Source organism: Geotrypetes seraphini, chromosome 16 (genome assembly GCF_902459505.1).
Source record: "Geotrypetes seraphini chromosome 16, aGeoSer1.1, whole genome shotgun sequence".
NCBI classification, from domain to species: Eukaryota; Metazoa; Chordata; class Amphibia; order Gymnophiona; family Dermophiidae; genus Geotrypetes; species Geotrypetes seraphini.
In genome coordinates this window covers 24,131,760-24,156,176 of record NC_047099.1, presented here as the reverse complement: position 1 = coordinate 24,156,176, position 24,417 = coordinate 24,131,760, and the positions used below count along the sequence as shown (strand labels likewise).

Here is a 24,417-nt window from a genome sequence, read left to right as displayed (position 1 = left end):
TTCATTTTGGAAATCACGAAAACCTAACTGGGTTGTGGCTAGAGAATGGCAAGGTGACCAAAATTCATCACCGTTCCCGCGGATAACCGCGGGAAACCATCTTCAAGCCATTCTTTAAGGAGAGAGGGAAGAATCAGAATATAATTGGGCCCAACCACTTGACCCGCAAGCTTTGCTTTGAAGAATGCTGGTGTAGAAGGACTGAGGTTGAAATAAGACACTAGAAAATGGGTTCATAGACAACCCCGCGAAAGACAAAGGCGCGCGCCGACAACTGAGTGCAAGACGGAGGCGCGCGCCGAAAAAATTACAGTTTTTAGGGGCTCCGACGGGGGGTTTTGTTGGGGAGCCCCCCCAGTTTACTTAATAGAGATCGCACCGGCGTTGTGGGGGGTTTGGGGGGTTGTAACCCTCCACATTTTACTGTAAATTAACTTTTTCCCTAAAAACAGGGGAAAAGTGAAGTTTTCAGTAAAATGTGGGGGGTTACAACCCCACAAACCCCCCACAACACGGCGCCCTAAAAACAGTAATTTTCTACGGCGCGCACCTCCGCGCTTCGCTCAATTGTCTGCGCGCGCCTTTGTCCCGGCGTGCTTTTGACCTGACACCAGAAAATGACATGGGATTATTTCCCGCGGTTATCCGCGGGGACGGGGACGGTGATGAATTTTGTCACCGTGTCCTGTGGCTTTCAATAGCCGCGGTTGTCCATCCGTGAGCTAGAAGTTCAGTCTTTCACGCTGAGAGGAGGCTTCCCCAAGAATTAGTCAGGTTGGGCATGGGGATAGAGTGCTCGCTCACAGCTGGCCGTTCAAAACCTTGGCACATAGGTTTTACAGAAAGAACAGGTACCAGTAATTAGCCTCTTTGAAGATCAGTCAGTCCTCTTGGTTTTCCCCAGGGTGATGCGTTCCGAGAAAGTGGGACATAAGATATTGGGATATCAAGAAGCTTAACGAGAAAGAAGGATATAAAATATTAAACCATTAAATGGTAAATAAAGTCTTGTCGTTTAGCCATTAAATACGTCTGCTGTTTCTGGCCCAAGCCAGAGGCCTGCTTAACCAGCCCACATTGTGCTACGCCTTTGCCCGCACCGAGAAGGGCTGAGCTGCTCTTGGGCAGCCTTGGCAGGGGATAAGCATAGCGAGGGGGAAGGAATAGGGAAGTGCAAGGCCGTGTTTTTGAAGGCGGGGTTAATGAAAGCAGGTGCCTAGGAGTTTTGGTAGTTAAGGTTTGGATAACTTTATTGTCATGACAATTTTGCATGTGTTGGCAAACGAATGCATTTAGAAGTAGATCAAAAGAAAACAAGGACAGCAGAGCAGAGCTTTATTTTAACTGTTGTAACCATTACTTTGAGAATTATGTACAGACAGGTTAATAACAGGAAAAGTTCCCAGGTGTATCCCTGATCTGGTCACATTTCTAGTCTGGTGGTAGGATACAGAATACTTTGCCATTATAGCCGCTGGTTTCTTTCTTTTCCCTCGGCATTATACAGAGATTTTCCTGATCATTTTTTTGCTGGGAGGTCTTTGATTTTTCTCTTAGGTTTTGGAAATGTGTATTTCTGATCTCTTTGTGTTTCGCCACAGTGCAGGAAATGCATTTTGTGGTCTGCTTTCTCCAGTATTGCATTGCATGCGGAATTTGGCAGCATGGGGATTCCAGGTCAGTTTTTCTGTTTCTAGTTCGTGGTCATTTGTGGTATTCTGAAATTTGATGGGGGGGGGGGGGGGTCTGTCTGTCTATGTTTTATATTTGTGACCGCTATCGGGCATTCTGCTAGTGTCTAGTTTCTCTGGAGTAGCAGTCCAGCTTGTGTTTTAGAACCTGTGCCTCCCAAAAGGAAGTACAGTAAAACCTTGGATTGCAAGCAACTTGGTTTGCAAGTGTTTTGCAAGACAAGCAAAACATTTGATTAAATTTTAACTTGATATACAAGCAATGTCTTGCAATACAAGTACACACATTATACATACATCACAACTGAGCTGATGGTTCTTCTCTTTCTGACATTACAAGAATGTAGTGACTTTACAGTCTACGGCCCAGAAATATCAAAGAAGAGACAAGTTAATCTAATCATGTATTTTTTAATGAGTATAACTTATGGGCAGACTGGATGGACCATTCAGGTCTTTATCTGCCGTCATTTACTATGACTGTTCTAAACAAGCAAAGTCTTGCAATATGTACACACATCACAACTGAGCCGATGGTTCTTCTCTCTCTGACGCTGCGAGAGTGTAGTGACTGTTCTAAATGAGCGAGGTCTTGCAATACAAATACGTATAGTATTTTGTATTAAAGTTTTTGGATTGTGGAACGAATCGTCTGAGTTTCCATTATTTCCTATGGGGAAATTTGCTTTGCTATACGAGTGCTTTGGATTACAAGCATGCTTCTGGAACGAATTATGCTCGCAAACCAAGGTTTTACTGTACACTTCTCCCTCCGTATTCGCTGTGATAGGGGATTAACAGAACCGCAAATAACTTTTTCATATGTTATTCTCTGTTTACTATTAAAACCCACCATGAATATGGTGAAACTGCGAATAACATGGTGGGATACCTGGCCTGTTTCTGAAGGAGAGGCAAAATACGGTGAAGAAAGTGCTGGGAATCGGCGATTTTTTTCTGTAAATGCTAGCAATCCATGATTTTTCTATACAAGCTGATGTAATTTTTGGGGGGAGGAGCCAGCATGCTAAAAACTGTGAATAATCGAAACCGTGAATGCTGAAACCGCGAATATGGAGGGAGAAGTGTATATTGATGCTCTAGGGCAGTGATTCTCAAACCTGTCCTTGGGTACCACCAGCCAGTCTGGTTTTCAGGATCTCCCTAATTAATAAACATCAATACAAAAAAAAAAAAAAAAGCTAGTTAAATAATCAGTTCATACTGGGGACAGCAGGCAGGAATGGGGGACAGGAAGTGAGGTTATTTGCTATTGAGAGATCAATTGGACACATGCAAATGAAATGATTGATGAGTATCTATAAGTGAGAACTTTAAGTCCAAGTATGTTTTATGCTGACTGCTGCTATACCCAGGCGATGGGTGAACATTTCAAGAAATTTTTAAAGGGAATATTTTATTGATTGTAATAACTGGGGAGGCTCTGTGTGTGTGTATGTAGGTTATGTGAGATATATAGGAGTATTTAATAAAATTATTTCATATTAATGGTATAATTAAGAACATAAGAAGTTGCCTCCGCCGAGGCAGACCAGAGGTCCATCTCGCCCAGCGGTCCGCTCCCGCGGCGGCCCATCAGGCCCATTTCCTGAGCAGTGGTCCCTGACTATCCCTATGACCTACCTCTACTCCTATCTGTACCCCTCAATTCCTTTATCCTCTAGGAACCTATCCAAACCTTCTTTGAAGCCTTGTAACGTGCTCCGGCCTATCACAGCCTCCGGAAGCGCGTTCCATGTATCCACCACCCTCTGGGTGAAAAAGAACTTCCTGGCGTTTGTTCTAAACCTGTCCCCTTTTAATTTCTCCGAGTGCCCCCTTGTACTTGTGGTTCCCCATAATCTGAAAAATCTGTCCCTGTCTACCTTTTTTATACCCTTCAGGATCTTGAAGGTTTCTATCATGTCTCCTCTAAGTCTCCGCTTTTCCAGGGAGAACAGCCCCAGCTTTTTCAGTCTGATGAATAGTATGAATTGATTATTTAATTAGCTTTTTTTGTATTGATGTTATAGTATATAAGGGATTGAAGCTATTGAAAATTTATAAGCCCTGGTGGGGGGTTTTTCTCTAATGAATAAACATGAGATAGATTTGCATATAATGTAGATCACAGGCATGCAAATCAGTCATATTAGGGATATCCTGAAATCTGACTGGCTGGAGGTCTCTCAGGACAGATTTGAGAATCATTACATGACATCGGTGTCTTCTATTCCACCAATACCATTCCCAGAGAGATTACAAAGTTGATAGATAGAATATGCATTGGGATCTGGGGAAGAGTCGAGAAGGTTTAGTTAGGTCATTTGACAAATTTCTTGAATAGCATGGTTTTCAATTCTTTCCTGAAGGTTTTGTAGTTGGGCGGTCTAGTCTCGCTGCTCAGGTGGCTAATAGTCCATCACATTGCAGCTTTTGGATTGCCTGTTTTCTACAAGCAGGGTAGTCTAGTCATTTCAGCAGGGGCTCCTTCCAGGAATCATAGGCCTAATTCTGACCACTAGGTGTCGTCATTGTGCAATGACTGGGACTCCTTCCCAGAGACATGCTCAGATTCTGGGGACCCAGGGAAAGGAGGGCTTGAGCCGAAATTGAATTCAGGTCTTCTCTCTGCCTGCTGTTTGATGCCAGATCCTGGGCTACCCTAATAACCTTCAGAGAGAGCTTAGATGAGACCCTAAATCCAGGTTTCTTGTTGAGCTCACTCTTCAGGAGGAGGGTTGTCCTCACATGGCACCTTGTGATGACTGACAGAGGATATTACGAGGTGATTGAGAGTGCAGGAAAACACTGGGAATAGACTGCCTTCTTGGCAGAACAAGAGCAGGGCCCAGTCTGAAAAGTGCAGCCTGGCAGAACAAGAGTAAGGGCCCAGTCTGAAAAGTGCAGCCTGTTATTTAATCTCGATTTTCCTGGTCTTCCTGTCAGATCAGTGAACAGTTTGTGGAGAGAGTGAAACGGAAGGAGAGACAGTTGGCGGGGGAGGTTGAAAGACTGCCAGAAAAGGAGAAGAGGCGGAGAGAAAGAGGAAGACAAAAAAAAAAAAGTCAGGGGCAGGGAGTAGAGACAGCCTGGGACTAAGCAAGAGACAGATCGGGGAGGGAGGAGAGAGAGAGATGGTTAAGTCCTAGAGTCAGTCTCTTTGTATTTGGGTGATGTCAGAAGTCGCTCTCCTGGCCTGTTTACACTCTGCTGTGTATGTCTCGCTGCCTTTGCAGTGAAAAGCCAGAGAGAGAGAGAGAAAAAAGATGATGGGGGGAGAGCAAAAGGCAGTGAAAGAGCAAGACAGAAGCAGGCGGGGGACAAGGGGGGGAGGTGGGGGGCGACAGCTGGGGAAATAGTGAGCGAGAAGGGAAGAGATCAGAAGCATTACAAAAATGTTGACCAAAAAAAAAAACCCACCTTAAATGCATTCCAGGCGCACACATCTTTCTCTGTCTCCCTTTTCTGTGGGCTGCAGGACCAGGCTGATGATAGTTGGTCTTTGTTTTGAATTGCAGCCCAAGTTCTCTTTTGCGAAATCCACCTTAAATGCAAAATAAAATAATAATGGCGAAGTGTGTGTGTGTGTAGGGCGGGGTGTGAGTGATGGAGAAGGCGTGTTTCTGAGTCAGGGAATCCCAGGTTGCCGTGGTGGAGGGGAGGGCCCGCGTGGCGCTGTGACCTCACCAGCCCTTTAAACCGGTGAGAACGACGCATCCCCTGCCGGGGCGGGGATGTGTGTGTGTGTGAATACGGAGAGGGGGGGGAGCGAGATTGAGTCATGAGGAGGAACAAGGCAACTTGATAAAGGGGAGTACTAGAAGAGCTTGCCTGGGACAGGGAGACTATAGGCACATACACAGATACGTACACGCGTGTGGAGAGAGAGAGATTGGCCGACATGTTAATAGCCAGCTGGGCTTAAGTGGCCTAGAGAGAAAAGGAGGAGACCGTATCTGGGACTGGGACTCCATCCAGGAGCGCAGCACTGAGGAGCCAGCAGAGTGACTTTCCGTGTGGGGTGGGGAAGTCCCTTCCGTGCCCCTTTGCTCCCGTTCCCTCTTCACTCAGTCTCTTGGTGGAGCTTGAGGAGAGTTGCATTGGATTCCTAGTGGTGGAGAGTGCTTTGTTTTCATTTTTTGAGGACTGGTCTTGGAGTGGTGAGACGTGAAGGACTGGCAACTGCAACGCTGACACCAGCAGACCTGAGCTGGGGAGGGAGAGTGTTCTCAACAGAGGTGACGAGGGGGGGGAGGGACTTCCAACCCTCCCCCCACAACCTTTCCCTGCATCTTCCTCTTCTGGACTGGGGAAAAAGAGGTAAGTGACTGCTCCAACTCCAGGGGCAGTTAGGTATTAACTCCAGCATGCCTTCTCAGCAGAATGCCAGCATGCTATTCATAGTACAGATTGGGGTAGGGGTTGGGGTAAGTGGCACTCAGGGTACTAATGAAAGAGAAGAAAGGGGGCAGACTTTAGGACCTAATCCCTGGCTCTGCCACTGTCTGTGACCTTGGGTCCAAGCCAATTATTTTCCTGTACCTTGGGTCTAGTTACTGGCTCTGTCACGACCCTCTTTTGTGACCTTGTGGGGAGGAGTCAATTTAGCTCCTCATGCCTGGGTTCTAATCCCCGGCTCTTCCACCGAAAGGCAAGCGAGCAGTGTGAAAGCCCATCCACTCTCTGCCTGGTTTTGTTTTGGTGCAGGCCAGAGACTCCCAACTGATCTGTGGCTGCCCCTTCACTCCTTTGTAAGTTATAGGATCTCCTGTGCCCGTTCCAGGCTTTCTTGAATTCTGTTCCTGTTTTTCGTTTCGAGCACTTCCCTGGGAGACCATTCTAAACGCCCACTACTACCCTTCGTGTGTGAAGAAATATTTTCTAATGTTTCTCCCAAATGTCTGTATCTGTGTGTGATGGGGAAGGGCGATTTATTTTGAGAGCCCTACACGTGGTCCAGTCTGTTGTGAGATGTGACGTAAAGTTCATGGGAGGAAAACTCGTGTGGTCGGTATCTCTTACCCCCCCCCCCCCACACACACACACACTTCCCTTGATCTCACCAACTTTAATGGAAGGGTGGCTTGGAAGCAGTTCAAGGTATACAGACACCTGCTCCCCCCCCCCTCTTGTGCGAGTCATGGGCTTGTAGGTTTGCAGTGGGAATCCTGGGGAGGAAAGGAGGATATAGTGCTCTGTTCCTCCAAGTTTTGTAGCTACCCTGGGGTTGCAGGTTTTTGGAAATCTACTTACAGTTACAGGAGACGCATCCTTCCCTCACTCATCTTCTCACTAGGCAGCAGAGTTTGAAGGACTGGTGCCGTTCTAGGCACTACTTCGGCCAGGGAACATGTTTGCCTCTCTCCTCAGCTTTCTCCATTTCTTGTTTTCAGCTTCCGCACCCCTCCCCTCATACCAGTCACCATTTATCTCTCCTGGCAGACTCCTTGGAGCAGTAATTGCATATCCTAAGCCGCAGCAGTGGTTAGGCAAAAGGCCCTTTTGAGATGAAAGGGCACCCCCCTGACCTGTTCAAGATAACAGAACTGCTGATAGTGCAAAAAATGACAGCGTGCAAACTATCCAGTGATATAAAAGAGCTGGGAGCCACCTGGGGATGTTCTTTCTTCCTTGCTCTGTGTGGTGAAAGGGATAGAAAAAGCCTTGGGGAGGGTCTTGATTGCCTGCAGCCTGTGATACTGGTGAGAGAAAGGGCCTGGTCAAATCTGGTTTACATCTGGCGGCCACCTCCAAAATTCAGATGACCAGATGAATAACAATATCTTCACCCTCCTGGTGCATTTTCCACCAGGACTGTGGCGTCGGAGTCGAGGAGTTGGAGACGATTTTGGAGTCTGCGTCGTGGGTACCAGAAACTGAGGAGTCGGAGTCAAAGGATTTATTTAGCGACTCCATAGCCCTGTTTTCCGCTCCTCACATAGCCACGCACCCCCCCAACAAGTCAGAAGAGAGTGGGACAACGTACCTCTCTCCTGCAAGTCCCCATCTGATATTCACTGCTGTTGTTCAGATCATGTCCTGTGAATTGGTGATTCAGTTGGATAGATAGGAAAGAAACGCCATGGACTGGTCTTTATTACCTTCCCTGCACTGTGTAATACAGTGAGATAAAGGGGATAGAAACTCCAGGGGCTGGTCTTTATTCCATGCACTGTGTGATCCAGTGAGATAGAAAGGTTGGAAATGCCCGGGGACGGTTTTTATTCCCTGTAGGGCATGATACAGTGAGATAGAGACAGAAATGCCAACAGATGGTCTTTATTGCTTGCAGGATGTGCTACAGTGAGATACAAGGGATGGTCTTTAATCCCTGTTACCACGTGATAACAGAGAATTAGGAAATAGAGGGGATGGAAGAGCCAGAGATGGTCTTTATTTCCTGTAGTGCTTGGATCTTGGTCTGCTGTAACTTAGCTGGGTCTGGAATGGGGGTGGGGGGGGGGGTGAGGATTGACTCACGGTTGCTTGACCACACGCTGAGGGCTATACACACCAGTTTTGTACCCTTGCAGACGAGATGCAGCTGTTGTCATGGAGACCAGACAGTGAGTGGCGGGTGCCTGTGCTTTTGGGAATGTGCCATGACCCCCCCCCTCCTCTCCCTAATCTCCGCCTTGTTCTCGTTTACACCAACGAAGCGTCCCACTTCTCCCCCCCCCCCTCCCCTAGCTGTCTCGTTTCTCGGTTTCCTGTCCGCCTCTCATCGTCTGTCATCTTTTGCTTTTGCCGGTTTCTATTCCCTGCGCCTCAGCTGTCTGGCATCTGCGGTCTCCTTTTCTGCCTTTCTCTTGCTGAATTTTTTTTTTTTTCTGGATTATGTCTTTCACTGTAGCCTGCCTTTATGCTGACTCATCCCTCTCTCTGGTATGTCTCTGTCTCATTCATCTTTTCAGCATGTCTCATCTGTCGCCTCTCTACTTCTGTCTGTCTGGGTCTAGTTTAAAACTGTTATCTGTCTCTTTCCATTTCTCTTCTGCACCCACACACACCCTCGGGTCTTTGCTGGTATCTCTCGCATCTGTTTCTCTGCAGCTTCCACTAAGTTTGTCCTGTTCACCTGTCCTTGTGCATGAGGTGTAGCAAAAGCGATTGGAACTCTGCTCTCCGGATGTTGGAAAGGGAGCTCCTTTTTAACCCTCCTAATTTTTAAAGGAAGGCAGAAGAACTTCTAGATAGCAAATGTTCTTCATTTAGGTTCTGAGAAGTGACTGTTTTGGGACTTGGGCAGAGGTGGGGGAATGAGCAACTGCCGAAACCACCAAATCATCATACCTAGGGCTGTTAAAAGCGCTTTCGCAGAAGCCATGAGGAATCGTGACGGCTGTTTACAAGAAATACTTTTTGATGCCCTTAAAAACAGCTCCACTTCCCTCTTTCTTCATTTCCAGGAATCTTCTGCTGCCCCATCTTCTCAAGAACTGAGTAGTAGTTCCTGCAAATCTCCAGACCATGCACTAGACCTTTCCAGGGCCATAACGCCATACCAAATCCCCTTCCTGTCGCTGGGAGCATGTGCAAATGGACAAACGTGTAGCCCAGGGGCCAGAAACACTATACTCACGCTCCTCACCGATGAACTGAAAGATTTTGACTGGGGGTTTGGGGAGTTACTGCGACTGTTGTGTTGATGGAGGCGTGGGAGGTAGGGGGCTATGTTGTTTCTTTATGGTAGGAGGAGCCAAACAATACAATTTCTGGCCCTGCCCCCAAGCTCTCTGGCTGCCTGATGCTATGTTGGGCAACATATTGGTTGGACTTTGGCCCCGGTGGACCACACCATTTCACTGCCTCTGGTATCAAGGCAGGGGTAAAGAAGAATGCACTGGGGAACCTGGGAGGACCAGTTTTCCAAGACTCTCATCTGTTATCATTATTTTAATTAGATGTGATGACCTCCATAGGTATTTGGCCAGGGAGTTCCTTACCTGGACACGTGAAGGGGGGTCATTGGGGTACAGTTTGGGATGGGGAGAAAGCTCCTGTGTACACCTGCTAGTTGCCACGAAACAAATCTTTGGTTTATGGTTTGAGTTAATAAATTATTGCCCCACTTCTAAATGTTCCTCCCTCTTGAGCTAGGCCCGACGTCAGTAATTTGGAGTTTCCATCTATGAAACCTGGTGCAGCAAAGGTGTGGGGTGGAAGTGTACAGCAGGGGAATTTGTTAGCAGGGTAGAAGTTATTGCCTCAAAATTTTTGAAGAAGGAAGGAAGGAGGAGGAGGGGAAGAAGACAGAGCAGTTCTTCTGAAAAACTCTCACCACAAAATTTCCCTGCCACTGTATGTCAAGACATTTTACGAGGGGGGAGTGTTGTGGGGGGGGGATATGTCTTGCGTTTATAGTTTTTAGATTTGTTTCTCCTCTTGGCAGCCCCAATCACAGAGGCTAGAACCAAGTTTCTCTGTTATAGGCTTGTCCTCTTTTCTGCCTTTCACTTGTGCTTCCTCTCCCCACATTTTCACACACGCCATCTCACTCCAGCCTTTTCACTTTTTCTTATATGCGCTTTTACTCCCTTTTTCTCCTCACATTATCCCACATTTCTGCCAGTTACTTGTGTCCTGGATTGGCCGCTGTGGAAACAGGAAACTGGGCGAGATGGACCATTGATCTGACCCAGTATGGCTATTCTTATGTCCTTATGTTCTCCTTTTGTTCTTATGGGGGGGGGGGGGGTTCTCTCTCACACACATTTTCCTATTGTCTATTTGTTTTCTCTTCTTGTGTGGTTTTTTGATTATTAAAACAGGAAACTGCCTGCTGGCCTGGGGGAAGGAAGCAGCGCCTGCTTGCACAGGATCCTGCTTCCTGCTAAGCCTAACTTTCACTTCCTCTCTCCATGGCTCCCCACAGAATACAGATTAACTAATCCAGGGCCTTGGGTATAGGGGGGAAGGATACAGTGGATGATGGTAGGGCTTTCTTGTTCTTCTTTCCATAGTACAGAAATATGATGAGTGGAGGGATAAAGTGGCAGAGTGTTTTTTTGGCTGGGGTTATTGCTGAGGGAACCACTGTCCTTTCAAGCAGACACCTGTAGCCTTCATGTTTTTCTTGGTTTTTACAAAAGGGAATGAAAGAGATTCTTAACGATTATGATTATTAGAAAGTATGAATAGAGGTAGGTTATAGGGATAAGATTAGAGGATTAGAGGCAGTTACAAAATTAGTCAGGGACACTGTTCAGGCAATTAGGCCTGATGGGCCGCCATGGGAGCGGACCGCTGGGCAGGATGGACCTCTGGCCTGCCTCAGCGGAGGCAACTTCTTATGTTCTTATGTACTCAGCCACGCACATAGCTAGACTAGATAAAATGTGACGTGGTGGGTAACGTGGCTTTGTACTGGTGGCATATTCTAGCTATCTACCTGCATAAAATAATATGGAAACTTATTTGATTTTTACCACAGAAAAGTGGCATATCAGATCTACGAGCCTTCACTTCATCAGTCGCATTTTAAGACTCCTAAAAATTGCATTTGAAATGTATTTATTTTTTTGTTGGGGGCAGTGAGGGGGCTAGTTTGGTTTAGAATTAATACGCACTTTTTTTTTCCAGATTTGAAACAGGAACTATTGAGCTTCCCCACGGGGCTCATGATCCGAGTTTTTCTTGAGGCCCCAAGATCCACGGGAGACGAGGATGTGAACCCTGCATTGCCGGGTTCATAGTCATTTTCTCTAACCACTAGGCTTCTCTGCCACTTAGTGTATGGTTAGTTTAATGTCCCTTCATCAATCTTTTTTGTGCCTTCCTGAATCACACTGGTGCCCCTAAAATTGAACAGATGTCCCACTCTTAAGATAGTCAACTGCCATGTTGCATGAGGCTGCGAGCCTCCCAGGATTCCAACAGCACAGGTACATGCCATGTGCAATGAAGTGGATCTTTAGAACTGAGCGCTTTTCCTCTGCCATTTGCGCTGTGGTGCCCCAGTGACCTTCTAAAGCTTGATGGACCCGTTGACCCACCCAGCCCCCGCCCCCGTTCGCTTGTCGGGAGGGCTTGGGCGCATGCGCTGGTGTGACGCGATGCTGTCACATGCCTGTACGTGACGTCGCCCCTTTGCACCCAATTGTGCGCGGATGCCGTCCCGGCGTCGCTGCGAGCTGGAAGCTTTTCGAAACGCGGACAAAGTGGCGGGTTTGGAAAAGCCATCCGGACCCCCGGGCATGTCCTCGAAAAGGGGGAAATCTGGTAACCCTAGACCAGGGGTCTCAAAGTCCCTCCTCAAGGGCCGCACTGCTTTCAATGCATATTCATTGGGGAAATCCTGAAAACCCGACTGGATTGCGGCCCTCAAAGAGGGACTTTGAGATCCCTGCCCTAGACCTACGGCCTCCTCTGCGATAAGGTTGATTGTGACCTGTAACCGTAGGTGTCAGCTCTGTGGATTCTCGAGCACCCCCTATATTGAGTAAGCTCCGTTAGTCTGACCAGAGCGCATTCACCTCTGTTAAGTTTCACATCCCCAAGCTCTGTGAAAAGTTGGCTTCGATGCCTGCAGCCATGGAGGGGATTTCCCTGGGAACCTTGCTGACTAATGAAGTGAAATTGTCAGTGGGTGTAGAAACTTATGTAGATTGGTTTTTACATAATGGGGTGACGAGAGCACAGTGTGGCAGCATGCAGTGGAATGGCTTCTTTCTGCCCAAGTGGCCTCTTGGGTACTGTTTGTAGAAAGAAGTGGTGTTATTGAGAGCGAGTCAAAGACCTTAATAAAAAGACAAGTTGAAAAAAAAAAAATGAAGAGTCTGTGCAGGAAAGGATGGCCCGTCATTAACAAACTGGGTTGTAAAATCTCTGCCAGTGGGGGTGGAGGGGGTGGGGGGCGGCCATGGGAGTTTTGGGAATGATGATTACAGGGTGATGTCACAGGTGCTGGGTGCATCTCTTCCACCCTCGTCTTGGTGACACGTCTTCAGGGTCCCCCTTTTCACTTCCTGTCTAGGGTGCCGACTGTGCCTTTACGCATGTCTGTGTGTCTCGCAGTCTCTATACTTGGGACGCTGGAGACCTAAATGCGTCACGGGCAACCCCCGAAACTCCTGCACAGCGTCCAGCGGTACATATGTGCTGGAAAGCGTGGGAGGGGCTTTTCTGCAGCACTCCTGACATGCATGACAAAACAGCACTTGGTGTGTATATTTTCAAGTGGGTGGGTGGGTGTGCATCACCTATAAAATATTTGTACACACATTCTCTGCTCGTTAGTGAAAGTTTACATACAGTGATTAAGGTTCACTTGACTAAAATGGACCCCCCCCCCAAAAAAAAAAAAAAAAAAACCCAACAGGTTTTGGCTTGGCTACATCTGTGGGCCTTTGATAAAATAGGCCGGGTTTTTTTCCGAGTCGTATTTTGATTTTGGTTACATTTTTGCACAAACTCGTGCTGTTAGCGGTCTCACTCCCTCAAACTTGTTTGTGCCTTTTTGGGGATAACATATTGAAGGGTGTTCTCCCATTTTGGCATCTCTGGGAAAGGTCTTCATACCCAGGGCCCCTAATTCTCTCAGTGGAAAGATACTTCTTTTTTTTTTGGGGGGGGGGGGGGCGGGTGAGGGGTGTTCCTGAAGACTGGGGCATTAAGGGTTGATTTTAATAGCGCCCTTCCTCTTTCCTCCTTTCCCTCTGTTCTGTCATTATCCATTTTGAGTTTTCGCTCCTCCTTGACTCAGTCATGCTCTCTTTTGCTTACACCTGCATCTTTTCATTCTTTCTGTTGCCTTCCTCAACCGCCCCGCTCGCTCCCACCACCTCCTCGGCCCCCCTACATTGCCTTTGGCGTGAAAGGCCCCCCCTCCATGGATTTGTGGCTGCAGGAACTTCCAAAAATAGCCACCAGAGCAGGGAGAAGGCCCTGTTTTCTGTATGTCTGAACATCCGCCTCGCCAGGCCTGGCCTCCCAAACCGGGGAGGAAAAGTTATTCTTAGCTGTGACTCTCTACCCAAGTGTCACAAGATCTTTAAGTGACCCCATCTGCTCTGCCCTGGTGCCTTATGAAGAAAGGGAGGTCTTGATGGGTTCTATGCTGGGGAGAGAGGAAAAAAAATAAATTTTGTATTTATGTTGTTACCTAACCCTCAATTGCCTCAGGTACAAACTTAACTGTAAGCCCTCTGGGAACCAAAAAATACCAAATGTATCTGAAAGTAACTGTCCTTGATCTATAATTGAAAAAAGAATGTATTAAATCCAAAATCTCTTCCCCCCTCCCCCTTCCCTTCTGATCTCACTTTTAAATTTCGGACCCTTTGGGTTCATGCTTTAGAATGGTCATTCACCAAACCGGTTGTTAAGGAGCACAAAATGTTTGTATAATGCTTTTTCTAAGGAGTGGGAGGGGGGTCATGGTCACTGGTGGAGGGGCTGAAGTGCTGAAGGGCAGGAATGAGGTGCATTCACAGAATTGTGTTGACACTTATTGATATACTGTGGTGGGGGAGAGAAGAAACCAAGATGGCCTCCATAACCCCTCTGATCCCCTAATGGTTCTTCTCCTTGTGTTCTCAGGTTGTCTTGAAGAGAGTGATGACTACCTGGCAGCCCCAAGACAGCAGCTTGTGACTAACCAAGTCCTCGGTGGAGACTTGAGGTTGGTGAGGGGCTATTAAGTTCTTGGAAAGGAGTTGGGAGAGGGGTGTTTGCTTTCTCTTGACCCACAGGGTAGGGGAACAGCTTCCGTGTTGGAGAGGAAAAATTGATAATCAAAGAGTTAAATTCTGTCAGGCCCTGGGTAAAAATGAGCTATCAAAGGGTGCGTACATCTCGTATGTGTGAAAGGGATGGACTGGGACAGTGTGAGAGGGGGAGGGATTGTTGGTTTGTGCCTTGTAAATAAAGGACCCACTGAATATTTTTAGTAAGCTTGAGGCGAAGGTGGTTTTTTTTCCCCCCTCTCATTCATGGCTGTTTTAGCTTTTTATAAATCTTTGGAAAATGAGCAAGGACTAAAAATACCACGGGATGATGCAGCGTTGGCATCATTACAGGCGGAACAGTGAGGTCCTTCCCTCTTCAACCATCTACTCTCCTCATCCTTCCCTCTTCATTGCTTCTCATTGCATTCCCTAGTGCTTCCTTTTATCTGCTCCCAGGTGCCCCTTAAACCTTTCACTTCCTACCAGTACCACCCCTCCCCCCCAGACTCTGTCACTCCTTCCCTGTATCTCTTTCCTTCTCGTTCCATTGCCTGTATCTCTCCCATCCCTACCTCAGAGATTAAAGAGGCCAGCCCAGAGGTGCTACCAATGCTGCTTCCTCCCCACTGAAAATAGGCTGATTGGGATAAGGGAGAGGGGTTTCCTGGAGAGATAAGGTTTGCCCAATTCCTTTTCTTTGCAAGCCATGCGGCACCACTTGTGCCAGGGATTGAAAAGGGTATCTGGCTCCATTTTCTGCTGTTTCCTTTTATCCCATGTTGGACTTTTTAGTGGAAGGATTTAAATGTTCTTTATCTATCCTCTGTCACAAAGAACTGAGGACACCACAGCTGTACACCCAGTCTGCTCTCATCTCTCTCTCTCCATTTCCTCAATCCTTTTTTTTGGGGGGGACGGGGGGGGGATCTTTTCCTGGGTTTTTTGACTCAGCTTATCTCCAGGGGTGTTGGCCCCCTGTGAAGAGCTGGAAGGGGAGGAGGGCTGCCTAGATCACTTGAGTGTGTGTCTTGTGGCTCAGGCCAGCAAATTAGATTTGTTTTGGAGTGCCTTTGGCCTCCTGTCTTTGGTTTAGGGTTCAGGATAACTCTTGTCACACTGTGGCCCTCGTGTGCCGTGGGAGGACAGTGTTCTCATCTCTCTCTCTCTATCTCAGCAGTTGTGAAGGATCTTGAGCACAGGAAGTGAAGCGCCCTTCTCAGTGTTTTGGGTTGTAGTAGTCTCAGGAACGGCAGACGCGACATCACCTTGAGGGAGAGGAAGGCATTACCTCGGCTGCAGGGGTGAGAAACTGAAAGAGAAGCGCAGATGTCGGGGAGCTTGTGGGGGACTGGCTGTTGGTTACGTCTCACTATTTTTTGGTTGTTTTTTTCCTCTTAGGCTGGATGCATCGCACCGTGGATCAGCTTGGGGCCCGCAGTTCGCGGGATCCCTTTCCCCTTGGCGGCATTGGCTGTGGTGGAACCTGGAACTCTTCCCATTCTCGCCCATGGCAGCCCCCCAGCAGGTATGTGGACAAGGGAACAGACATCCACACTTTCCGTGCTGCCCCCACTCTACTACCACTGGCGACCCGCTCTTGGGCTCGCTCGTTCCCAGTGGCATCCCGTCACAGGATCTGACGCCCTCGCTGAACAGCCACAACCTCTCAAGACGGCTATTATGCCTTCACGCATCTTTCCCAAAACCAATATCCACAGAACACAGTGACCCCTGCCACATCCTTCCCTCTGTTTTCCTCCAATATTCATCGATTGCGTGGCAAGGGACTGCTCCTGTAAATCTTTCTCTATCCCTTCTCCATATCTCCTTCTCCACTTCTCTTTCTCTCGCTCTCTAATTCAATCCACTGAAAGAAGAAATTTATCTTTCTTTTTTCTTGTAATTTAATATTTTGATTGCGTTTTCCCAATATATACAAACAATAGTTGTGCGTAACTTTTCCAGCCACCAACGCAAGAGTTTATAAACCAATCTCAAATAGTCATTCTGTTAAACAGATTTTTGTATTGTATTATTTGTTTATTATTCGCCTTATACAAAGGGAAGTACAAATTAACAAACATAATAAATATCATTACAAACATAAAACCATACAAAAATACAAGCTAAAGGAACACATAAAAACATGCAACAATTAACAGTGATCATCATTAGTATGCGCAACAAACCTCCTCGCAGCCACAAACGCAGTCACTCGTTCTTCAACCGGATTTCATTTTGCAAAACAGATGGCGTTTTAGCCTCTTCCCCTGCATCTCCACCCAACTGGATGCTCAGCAAAATGTAATTTATTTGGCAAGGCATCTACTGTGGCTCTTTCAGTGGATTCCCATTTAGTACACTGTAAACCAGTGGTATCAAACTCAAACCCTTTTCAGGGCCACATTTTGGATTTGTAGATACTTGGAGGGCCACAGAAAAAATAGTTAATGATATGAGGTAAGTACCCACAAATCCAAAATGTGGATTATATGTACACAGATGAAAGCAGTGCAACATGCAGAAAGTGAAAAAGTATCAACTGATCAAAGATCATACTAAACTAAATTATACTTTTTGGTGGAACTCAGTGTGCCATATTTATAAAATGGAAAGGGTATTTGCCATGCAGCAAGGCAATTATAATAAGTTTAAAAAGATTTGGGAGCCATTGACTATTTATTCTAGTGATCAGACATCTTAAACACCTCAATATTGGATAAGATAAAGAGGGGGTCGGATTATGATTGATAATAATTGATATATGTTAAGTATTAGTATATGGGTGGGAGGGGTGGGACTCTTTTATAAATATTTATTTGGAGTAATACAAACAAGAATGTCAAGTGATTAATTAATGTATTTCTGAATGATTATTATACACTTGTTGAAATTTCTGAAAATGAATAAAGATTTTATAAAAAAAAAAACAAAGTATCAACTGCAAGAGATAAGATTTTGGACCAACTATTTTGGAAAACTTGTGCCTTAAGTGTCCGGTGGTCACGTCTACAAATGCCTTCAGCTCTCACCTCCTCCAGCACCGGACACATGCACAAGCTGCACTGCCTCCAATGATTACCTTACATTCTGGAACGTTGCCCGCCTCACTGCTGTAACCCCACGCAAGCGCTTTCCTGCGTCTGTACGTGATTGTGAGGTGGAGTGGAGAGGACAGTCGTGTACAGACGCAGGAAAGCGCTTGCGTGAGGTTACAGCGACCGCCGGACACTTAAGGCACAAGTTTTCCATAAAGAATAATTTTTTAGAATACCGAGGGCCTCAAAATGGTACCTGGCGGGCCGCATGCAGCCGTGAATTTGAGACCACTGCTGTAAACCATTGTTTCTCAAACTGTGTGCCACGAAGAGATTCCGGGTGTGCCACAAGAAATTCCAGAATTTTACTTTATTTTAAAAAAATTCCCTTCATAAGTATACACTAGAATAGATGACATGTACTAGAGAGCTGCACGGGAACGGGGACAACGGGAATCCCGCGGGACCCGCGGGTTCCCCCTTCGGGTCACGGGGATCCCGTGGGGACGCCCCTAGGGTCGCGGGGATCCCATGGGGACGCCTCCAAGGGTCGTGGGGCTCCTGCGGGGCTGGATGTACTCAGTCGCGCGGCTCTTCTTCTCCCTACCTTCTCTGCTTGCAGCACAGAGCCGAACGGAAGTCTTCCCGATGTCAGTGCTGACGTCGGGAAGACTTCCGTTCGGCTCTGTGCTGCAGGCAGGGCAGGTAAGGAGAAGGAGAGTAGCCTCGCGGTTCGAGTGGCTACCAAGGGAGGGGGCGGTCCGCCCCGCCCCGGTTGCAGCACAGCCGGCCAGGTCCCCTTACTTTTGTGGCACTTCCCCGACCGACCGATAACAGCCCGGGTCCGACAATCCTCCCTGCCCTGTAGCCGCGAATCTAAATTACCTTCTTACAGCAGCTGTAAGAAGGTAATTTAGATTCGCGGTTATGGGCAGGGAGGTTTGTCGGACCGGGGCTGTTGTCGGTCGGTCGGGGAAGTGCCACAAAAGTAAGGGGACCTGGCCGGCTGTGCTGCACCCGGGGCGGTAGAGAAGGAGAGGGGGAGAAGGACGCTGAAAGGCCATGGTGAAGACAGGAGGGGGGGGGAAGGACTCTGAAAGCACTTGAAGACAGAGGAGGGAGAAGGACGCTGAAAGCACATGGGGGAATACAAAGGGGTGGAGAAGGACGCTGAAAGGCCATGGGAAGGGCTGGGGGGAAGGACTCTGAAAGCACTTGTGGAAGACAGAGGGGGGAGAAGGATGCTGAAAGCACATGGGGAAGACAAAGGGGTTGGAGAAGGACGCTGAAAGGCCATGGGGAAGACAGAGAGGGAGAAGGACGCTGAAAGGACATAGGGAAGATGGGGGGGGGAGAAGGACACTGAAAGGAAATGAGGAAGAGAGAGTAGGGAGAAGACGCTGGCAGGGAAGAAGACAGATGCCAGACTATGGGGGGAGCGGAGAGAAGAAGATGGGTGCCAGACCAATTTGGAAGGGGGAAGTAAGGGAGAGGCACAGTAACAGAGCAAATGGAAGATGCAGAAGGAAGAGAGACAGTGGATGGAAGGAATTGAATGAGAACATGAGGAAAGCAGAAACCAGGCAACAAAGGTAGGAAAAGAATTCTATTTCTTTTTTTTTTTTTTTGCTTCAGGATAAAGTAGTATATTAGTTGTGTTGATAAAAATTTATAAACATTAGAGGCTCTGGTAGAAACCCGTTTACAAAGTATGTATTCTTCCCAATTAATATTTTCAAATTAATAAAGTCTTTTTGCTTATTTGTAAATGGGTTTCTACCAGAGCCTTTAATTCAGTAGCATAATTAAATGAAATAACTATTTCTGAAGTTTATAGGGACGGGCGGGGACGGAGGGGATTCCTCGCGGGGACAGGTGGGGACGGAGGGGATTCCTCGCGGGGACGGGTGGGGATGGAGGGATTCCTCACGGGGACGGGTGGGATTCCTCGCGGGGACGGGTGGGACTTTGGTGGGGACGGGTGGGATTTCTGTCCCCGCGCAACTCTCTAACATGTATGTCGCATATGCAAGAGTGTCAATGTCATGAGCGTCTGTGTGCATAAGGATACAACCGCCCCGACAAGCATCATTCTTTGACGTGATTTGTCCTTAAAAACTAATGGCAAGTATTTTTATTTTTTATGCAATAGTTATTCTAACTTGAGCAACAAAGCAATCAAGGCTTTGTTACCGTTGGATCTAATTATATTTGTGAACTTGGATTTTCAGCTGACAGAAAATAAATTTTAAAAAAGAGAACTGCAGATGGTGGATGATGAAATGCGTGCTTGCTTGTTGACTATCGAGCCACATTTTGAGTTAATTTGCACTCAAAAACAAGCACATCCATCGCATTGATTAGCAATTCTAGTCTATCTACTTTAGTTTCAACAAGTGTACAATAATCATAAATAGCTCTCAAATTTAATTTTTTTTGTTGGTTTTGCAATTTTATAATTTCAATTATGTGCTGTGAAAAACATTTGCTCTGTTTAGTGTGCCGGAGCTAAAAATGTTTTGAGACACCCTGCTGTAAACTTATCTGTATAACATTTGTAACGTACGACGGTCATTCATCTGTTACCAAAACCCCATGTTGAAGTCCCTATCCTTTATCCCTCACCCCCCCACACAGTTCTCTTAATGTTTCTTTTTTTACTTTCCCTTTTAGGTGTTCTTCTGTCATAGGACAGTCTCAGCTCCCCTCCCACCTGCTCCCTACACACGGGAGTAACATGGGGCACCCCAACAAACCGTACCACCCTGCAGGGTAAGTGGCTTCTTTAAGGGACTAGAGGGAAGGAGGCTGTACAGGGGAGATATCGCACTCAGAGTGATGGAATGAAGGGATTAGAACTCAAAACACAAGGGGATTAGAACCGTATGTATAGTCTGTCAGTGCTTTCCTCACGGTGCCAATATGACTGTGGAAATAAGGAGAGGATAAAAGTTCACTCAGGAAATAACTTTGGGAACTGGGATCTGTTCTTCTTTAAAATGGTTTATTTCCAGTATAAAAAGGCCTGATGAGGGTCACGTTTGGCCTACCACTGAGCTGTGTCAGGAGACAAATCACTGCGGTGAAAGAAACTGGAGTAAGTAAGGCCTGAAGCCTGCAACACTTCATAGAAGCTCTGACCACCTGAATCTTCTTTTAAAGACTTTTTTTAACGTATGTTTCTTTGCTATCCATTGTGTCTTCTGACACAGTCCAGTGGTGGGCAAAACGTGGCCATGTCAGGCATTTTTATCTAAGATCTTTCCCTGTTGGAAATAAACCATTTGACCTTTGGAATTGGAGATCTGCTCTTCTTTACTTCCTGGCCTTTCCCGTGCTCCTCTCCTCCCAAGGTAAGCAGGCCAACTGAGAATTGGACCTGAGGTAGAGGGAGCTCAGTGATGTTGGATCTGACCCTCCCACCTCTTTCCCTTTTCCGTGTTTCAGGAACGCAGGCTCCCGGCCCCTGCATGCGAAGCAGGAAGGTATCCACAGCTGTGTGCAGGCCCTGCTCCGGGATTCACAGCAGCCTCAACTGTGGGAGGAACTGGGGCAAATCTACGAATCGGAGCACGACACGGAGGAAGCGTTGCGCTGCTACCAGAATGCCATCCGCTACCAGCGAGACTATGTCAGTTATGGGGAGCTCAGCGCACGCATTGGCCGCCTGCAGCAGGTAAGCAACGCCTTTTTCTTTGGAAGAGCAGAACATCTGGGGAGAGACTCCAGGCAGGTGGAGTCCAGAAAACAAGAGCAGCTTGAATGTGTATGTCAGTGATTCCCCACCCTGTCCTGGAGGACCCCCCCAGGCCAGTCGGGTTTTCAGGATAACCCTAATGAATATACATGGAACAGATTTGCATGCCTTGCACTTCCATTATATGCAGATCTTTCTCATGCATATTCATTAGGACTAACCTGAAAACCCAACTGGTCTGGGGGTCCTCCAGGACAGGGTTGGGAACCACTGGTGTATGCCATTGCTTGTTTGTTACCTGCATGTCATTAGCATGTTTCTCCGTGGATCATGGAATCTCTTTCTCTTCCCTTTGATTGTCAGGCTCCGCTCTGGAACCCACCCTACAGATCTAAAGGCACTCTGCCCCCACTCCAGCAAGTGTGGAACCTCATGCAACAAGAGGTGAGTGAACAGGGAGTTTGGGAGGGGGGAGGGATGGAAAACTGGGGATTGCAGGAAGAGGCATAGAAGAAAAAAAAAATACTTTAAAAAAAAAAAAAAATTTCTGTTTTTCTAAGTAATTTCAGTATGAGAAAAGTATCATAATAACCATGGAGGGCCATGTAAAGAGTCATGAGTTTCTGTGGTAGAGCCAAAGCAGTTTATATTTGCTAGTGGAACTCTTGAGAGAGGTAAGGGGAATTTTGGACTCAGGTGTCCCGTGACCATTTGATCTTGTAGACCATCGACTTCTTTTGCAGCATTGGTAGTCGATTGGGTTTGTTTGGTATTGTGTTGAAATGGTTTGCCTCATGTTTTTTTGCAGGCTATTCCGGTTTTTTTTGGTTTCCACAGGTAGCTGAGCTGCCAAGTCCCTCAAGGCTTGGCTTTGTCCCCTATACTGTTATATTTTTCTGAGGCCTCTCGGGTCCTTAATAAAAACAATTAATGTAATTACATCTTAAGAACATAAGAATTGCTGCTGCTTGGTCAAACCAGTGGTCCATCGTGCCTAGCAGTCTGCTCACGCGGCGACCAGTCAAAGACCAGTGCCCTTGAGTCTAGCCTTACCTGTGTATGTTCTGGTTCAGCAGGAACTTGTCTAACTTTGTCTTGAATCCCTGGAGGGTGTTTTCCCCTATAACAGCCTCTGGAAGAGTATTCCAGTTTTCTACCACTCTCTGGGTGAAGAAGAACTTCCTTACGTTTGTACGGAATCTATCCCCTTTTAACTTTAGAGAGTGCCCTCTTGTTATCTCTGCCTTGGAGAGGGTGAACAACCTGTCTTTATCTACTAAGTCTATTCCCTTCATTATATTGAATGTTTCGATCATGACCCCTCTCAGTCTCCTCTTTTCAAGGGAGAAGAGGCCCAGTTTCTCTAATCTCTCACTGTACAGCAACTCCTCCAGCCCCTTAACCATTTTAGTCGCTCTTCTCTGGACCCTTTCGAGTAGTACCGTGTCTTTCTTCATGTACGGCGACCAGTGCTGGTCGCAGTATTCCAGGTGGGGGCGCACCATGGCCCGGTACAACGACATGATAACCTTCTCCGATCTGTTTGCGATCACATTCTTAATCATTTCTAGTATTCTGTTTGCCCTTTTCGCCGCCGCCAAGCATTGCGCACACGGCTTCATTGACTTGTCGACCAGTACTCCCAAGTCTCTTTCCTGGAGGGTCTCTCCAAGTACTGCACCGGACATCCTGTATTCGTGTATAAGATTTTTGTTACCGACATGCATCACTTTACACTTATCCACGTTAAACCTCATTTGCCTCTTTTGCAGATGGCCTTCTTTTAGTAGCCCCCTCTGGTGGATCTGCAGTGCTGTTTGTTTTTCGTGTCCTGTTGGTTACTGGTATATGGAAGTGAAAATTTAAATTTAAATGCATATATACAGCAAATTTAAAAACTAAAATAATCATAAAATAAGGATCAATGAGTTATGCTACTCGGAAGGCTCTCTGAGGATCCTCGTAGTAGATATAAGTACCGTATGATTGATCAAATCTGCTAAAAGAAAATTAAGGGTTCACATGTAAGTTAATATCCAAGGGAGCACTCGGAGAAATTGAAAGGGAACAGGTTTAGAACAAATGCTGGGAAGTTCTTCTTTACTCAGAGGGTGGTGGACATATGGAACGCGCTCCCGGAGGTTGTGATAGGGCAGAGCACGCTACTGGGGTTCAAGGAAGGTTTGGATAAATTCCTGCAGGATAAGGGGATTGAGGGGTACAGATAGAAAGTAGAGATAGGTTATAGGAAAGTCAGGGACCTGATGGGCCGCCGCGGGTACGGACCACTGGGCACGATGGACCTCTGGCCTGACCCAGTGGAGGCAAGTTCTTATGATTATTAGAGCACTAGTTGGTTTTCAACATGAGTAAGAGCTTAGCTTGTTAGCTAACCAGGGGATGGACACTTACTAGCAGGGGGCGTAGTAAGGGGAGTGCGGACCACCCCCCAGGTCCCATGTGGGTGGGGGTGCCCTACCACACCACCCTCGCGCCATCCCTCTCCACCATCACACCACGCCACCCTTGCCCCATCCCTCCCCCCATCACACCACGCCACCCTCGCCCCATCCCTCCCCCCATCACACCACGCCACCCTTGCCCCATCCCTCCCCCCATCACACCACGCCACCCTCGCACCATTCCTCCTCCCCCCCACCCCGTGCCTCCGTATTATCTTCGCTAGCACAAGCAACTTCTGCCCATTGCTCGCACCAGCCTGGATCCCCTCGGAATCGCTTCCGGATCACGGGGCCAGGCAGTGACATCAGATGGAAATCCAGCGCTGGCGCGAGGAACATGCTTGCAGAAGCCACTCGCACTAGTGAAGATTAAGAGGTACGAAGAGGGGGGGAGGGAGAGAGCAAGTGTGGAACGGGGTGGCAGGAAGAAGCGGGGGAGGGGGGCGCAGAAGGAGTGGGGAGACGGAGAGGAGGGAATGGGGCACCACTGCCCTGGATGCCTCCTACCCTTACCATACGTTCTAACGGACTTCAAGAGATCTGGAAAAACAGTCCGTTATATCCAAAGTTGCGTTTTTGTAAAAACTTTAGGTCAACTTGAAACAACGTACAATCAATGAACAACAGTCACTGCACAAGCATGTCAGCAACATCAAGAACAAAACTCAGCAAAACATTGGGCATGAAACGATTGCAAAACCAGAGCACTAAAAGATGTTCTAAAGCAGGAGTGTCCAACCTGCGGCCCCATGAAGTATTTTGTGCAGCCCCGGTCGAGGGCGATGCAGTGTTTTCCTCTCTGCCCCCGGGTGTTTATCGTCTTGCCGGCTCCCTCCTCTGTCTTGCTGCAGCGTTTGC

At 47.3% G+C, this 24,417-nt stretch overlaps 1 protein-coding gene across 8 annotated transcripts in view; it reads left to right on the top strand.

Annotated features, from left to right (window-relative positions):
- KDM6B (lysine demethylase 6B) overlaps positions 1 to 24,417 on the top strand; it is a 236,655-nt gene that overhangs the window by 157,717 nt on the left and 54,521 nt on the right. For 5 of the 8 annotated variants that reach the window (XM_033924261.1, XM_033924253.1, XM_033924255.1 and 2 more), the window contains 6 exons: positions 14,235 to 14,316; positions 15,537 to 15,663; positions 15,761 to 15,887; positions 20,074 to 20,172; positions 20,848 to 21,076; positions 21,461 to 21,541. In XM_033924261.1, the coding sequence (XP_033780152.1) occupies positions 15,766 to 15,887; positions 20,074 to 20,172; positions 20,848 to 21,076; positions 21,461 to 21,541 (531 nt within the window). In that variant the 5' untranslated portion in view covers positions 14,235 to 14,316; positions 15,537 to 15,663; positions 15,761 to 15,765. Of the gene's footprint in view, positions 1 to 5,543; positions 6,015 to 14,234; positions 14,317 to 15,536; positions 15,664 to 15,760; positions 15,888 to 20,073; positions 20,173 to 20,847; positions 21,077 to 21,460; positions 21,542 to 24,417 lie in introns of those variants that run through there. The other 3 variants (XM_033924259.1, XM_033924258.1, XM_033924256.1) reach the window with 3 other exon arrangements.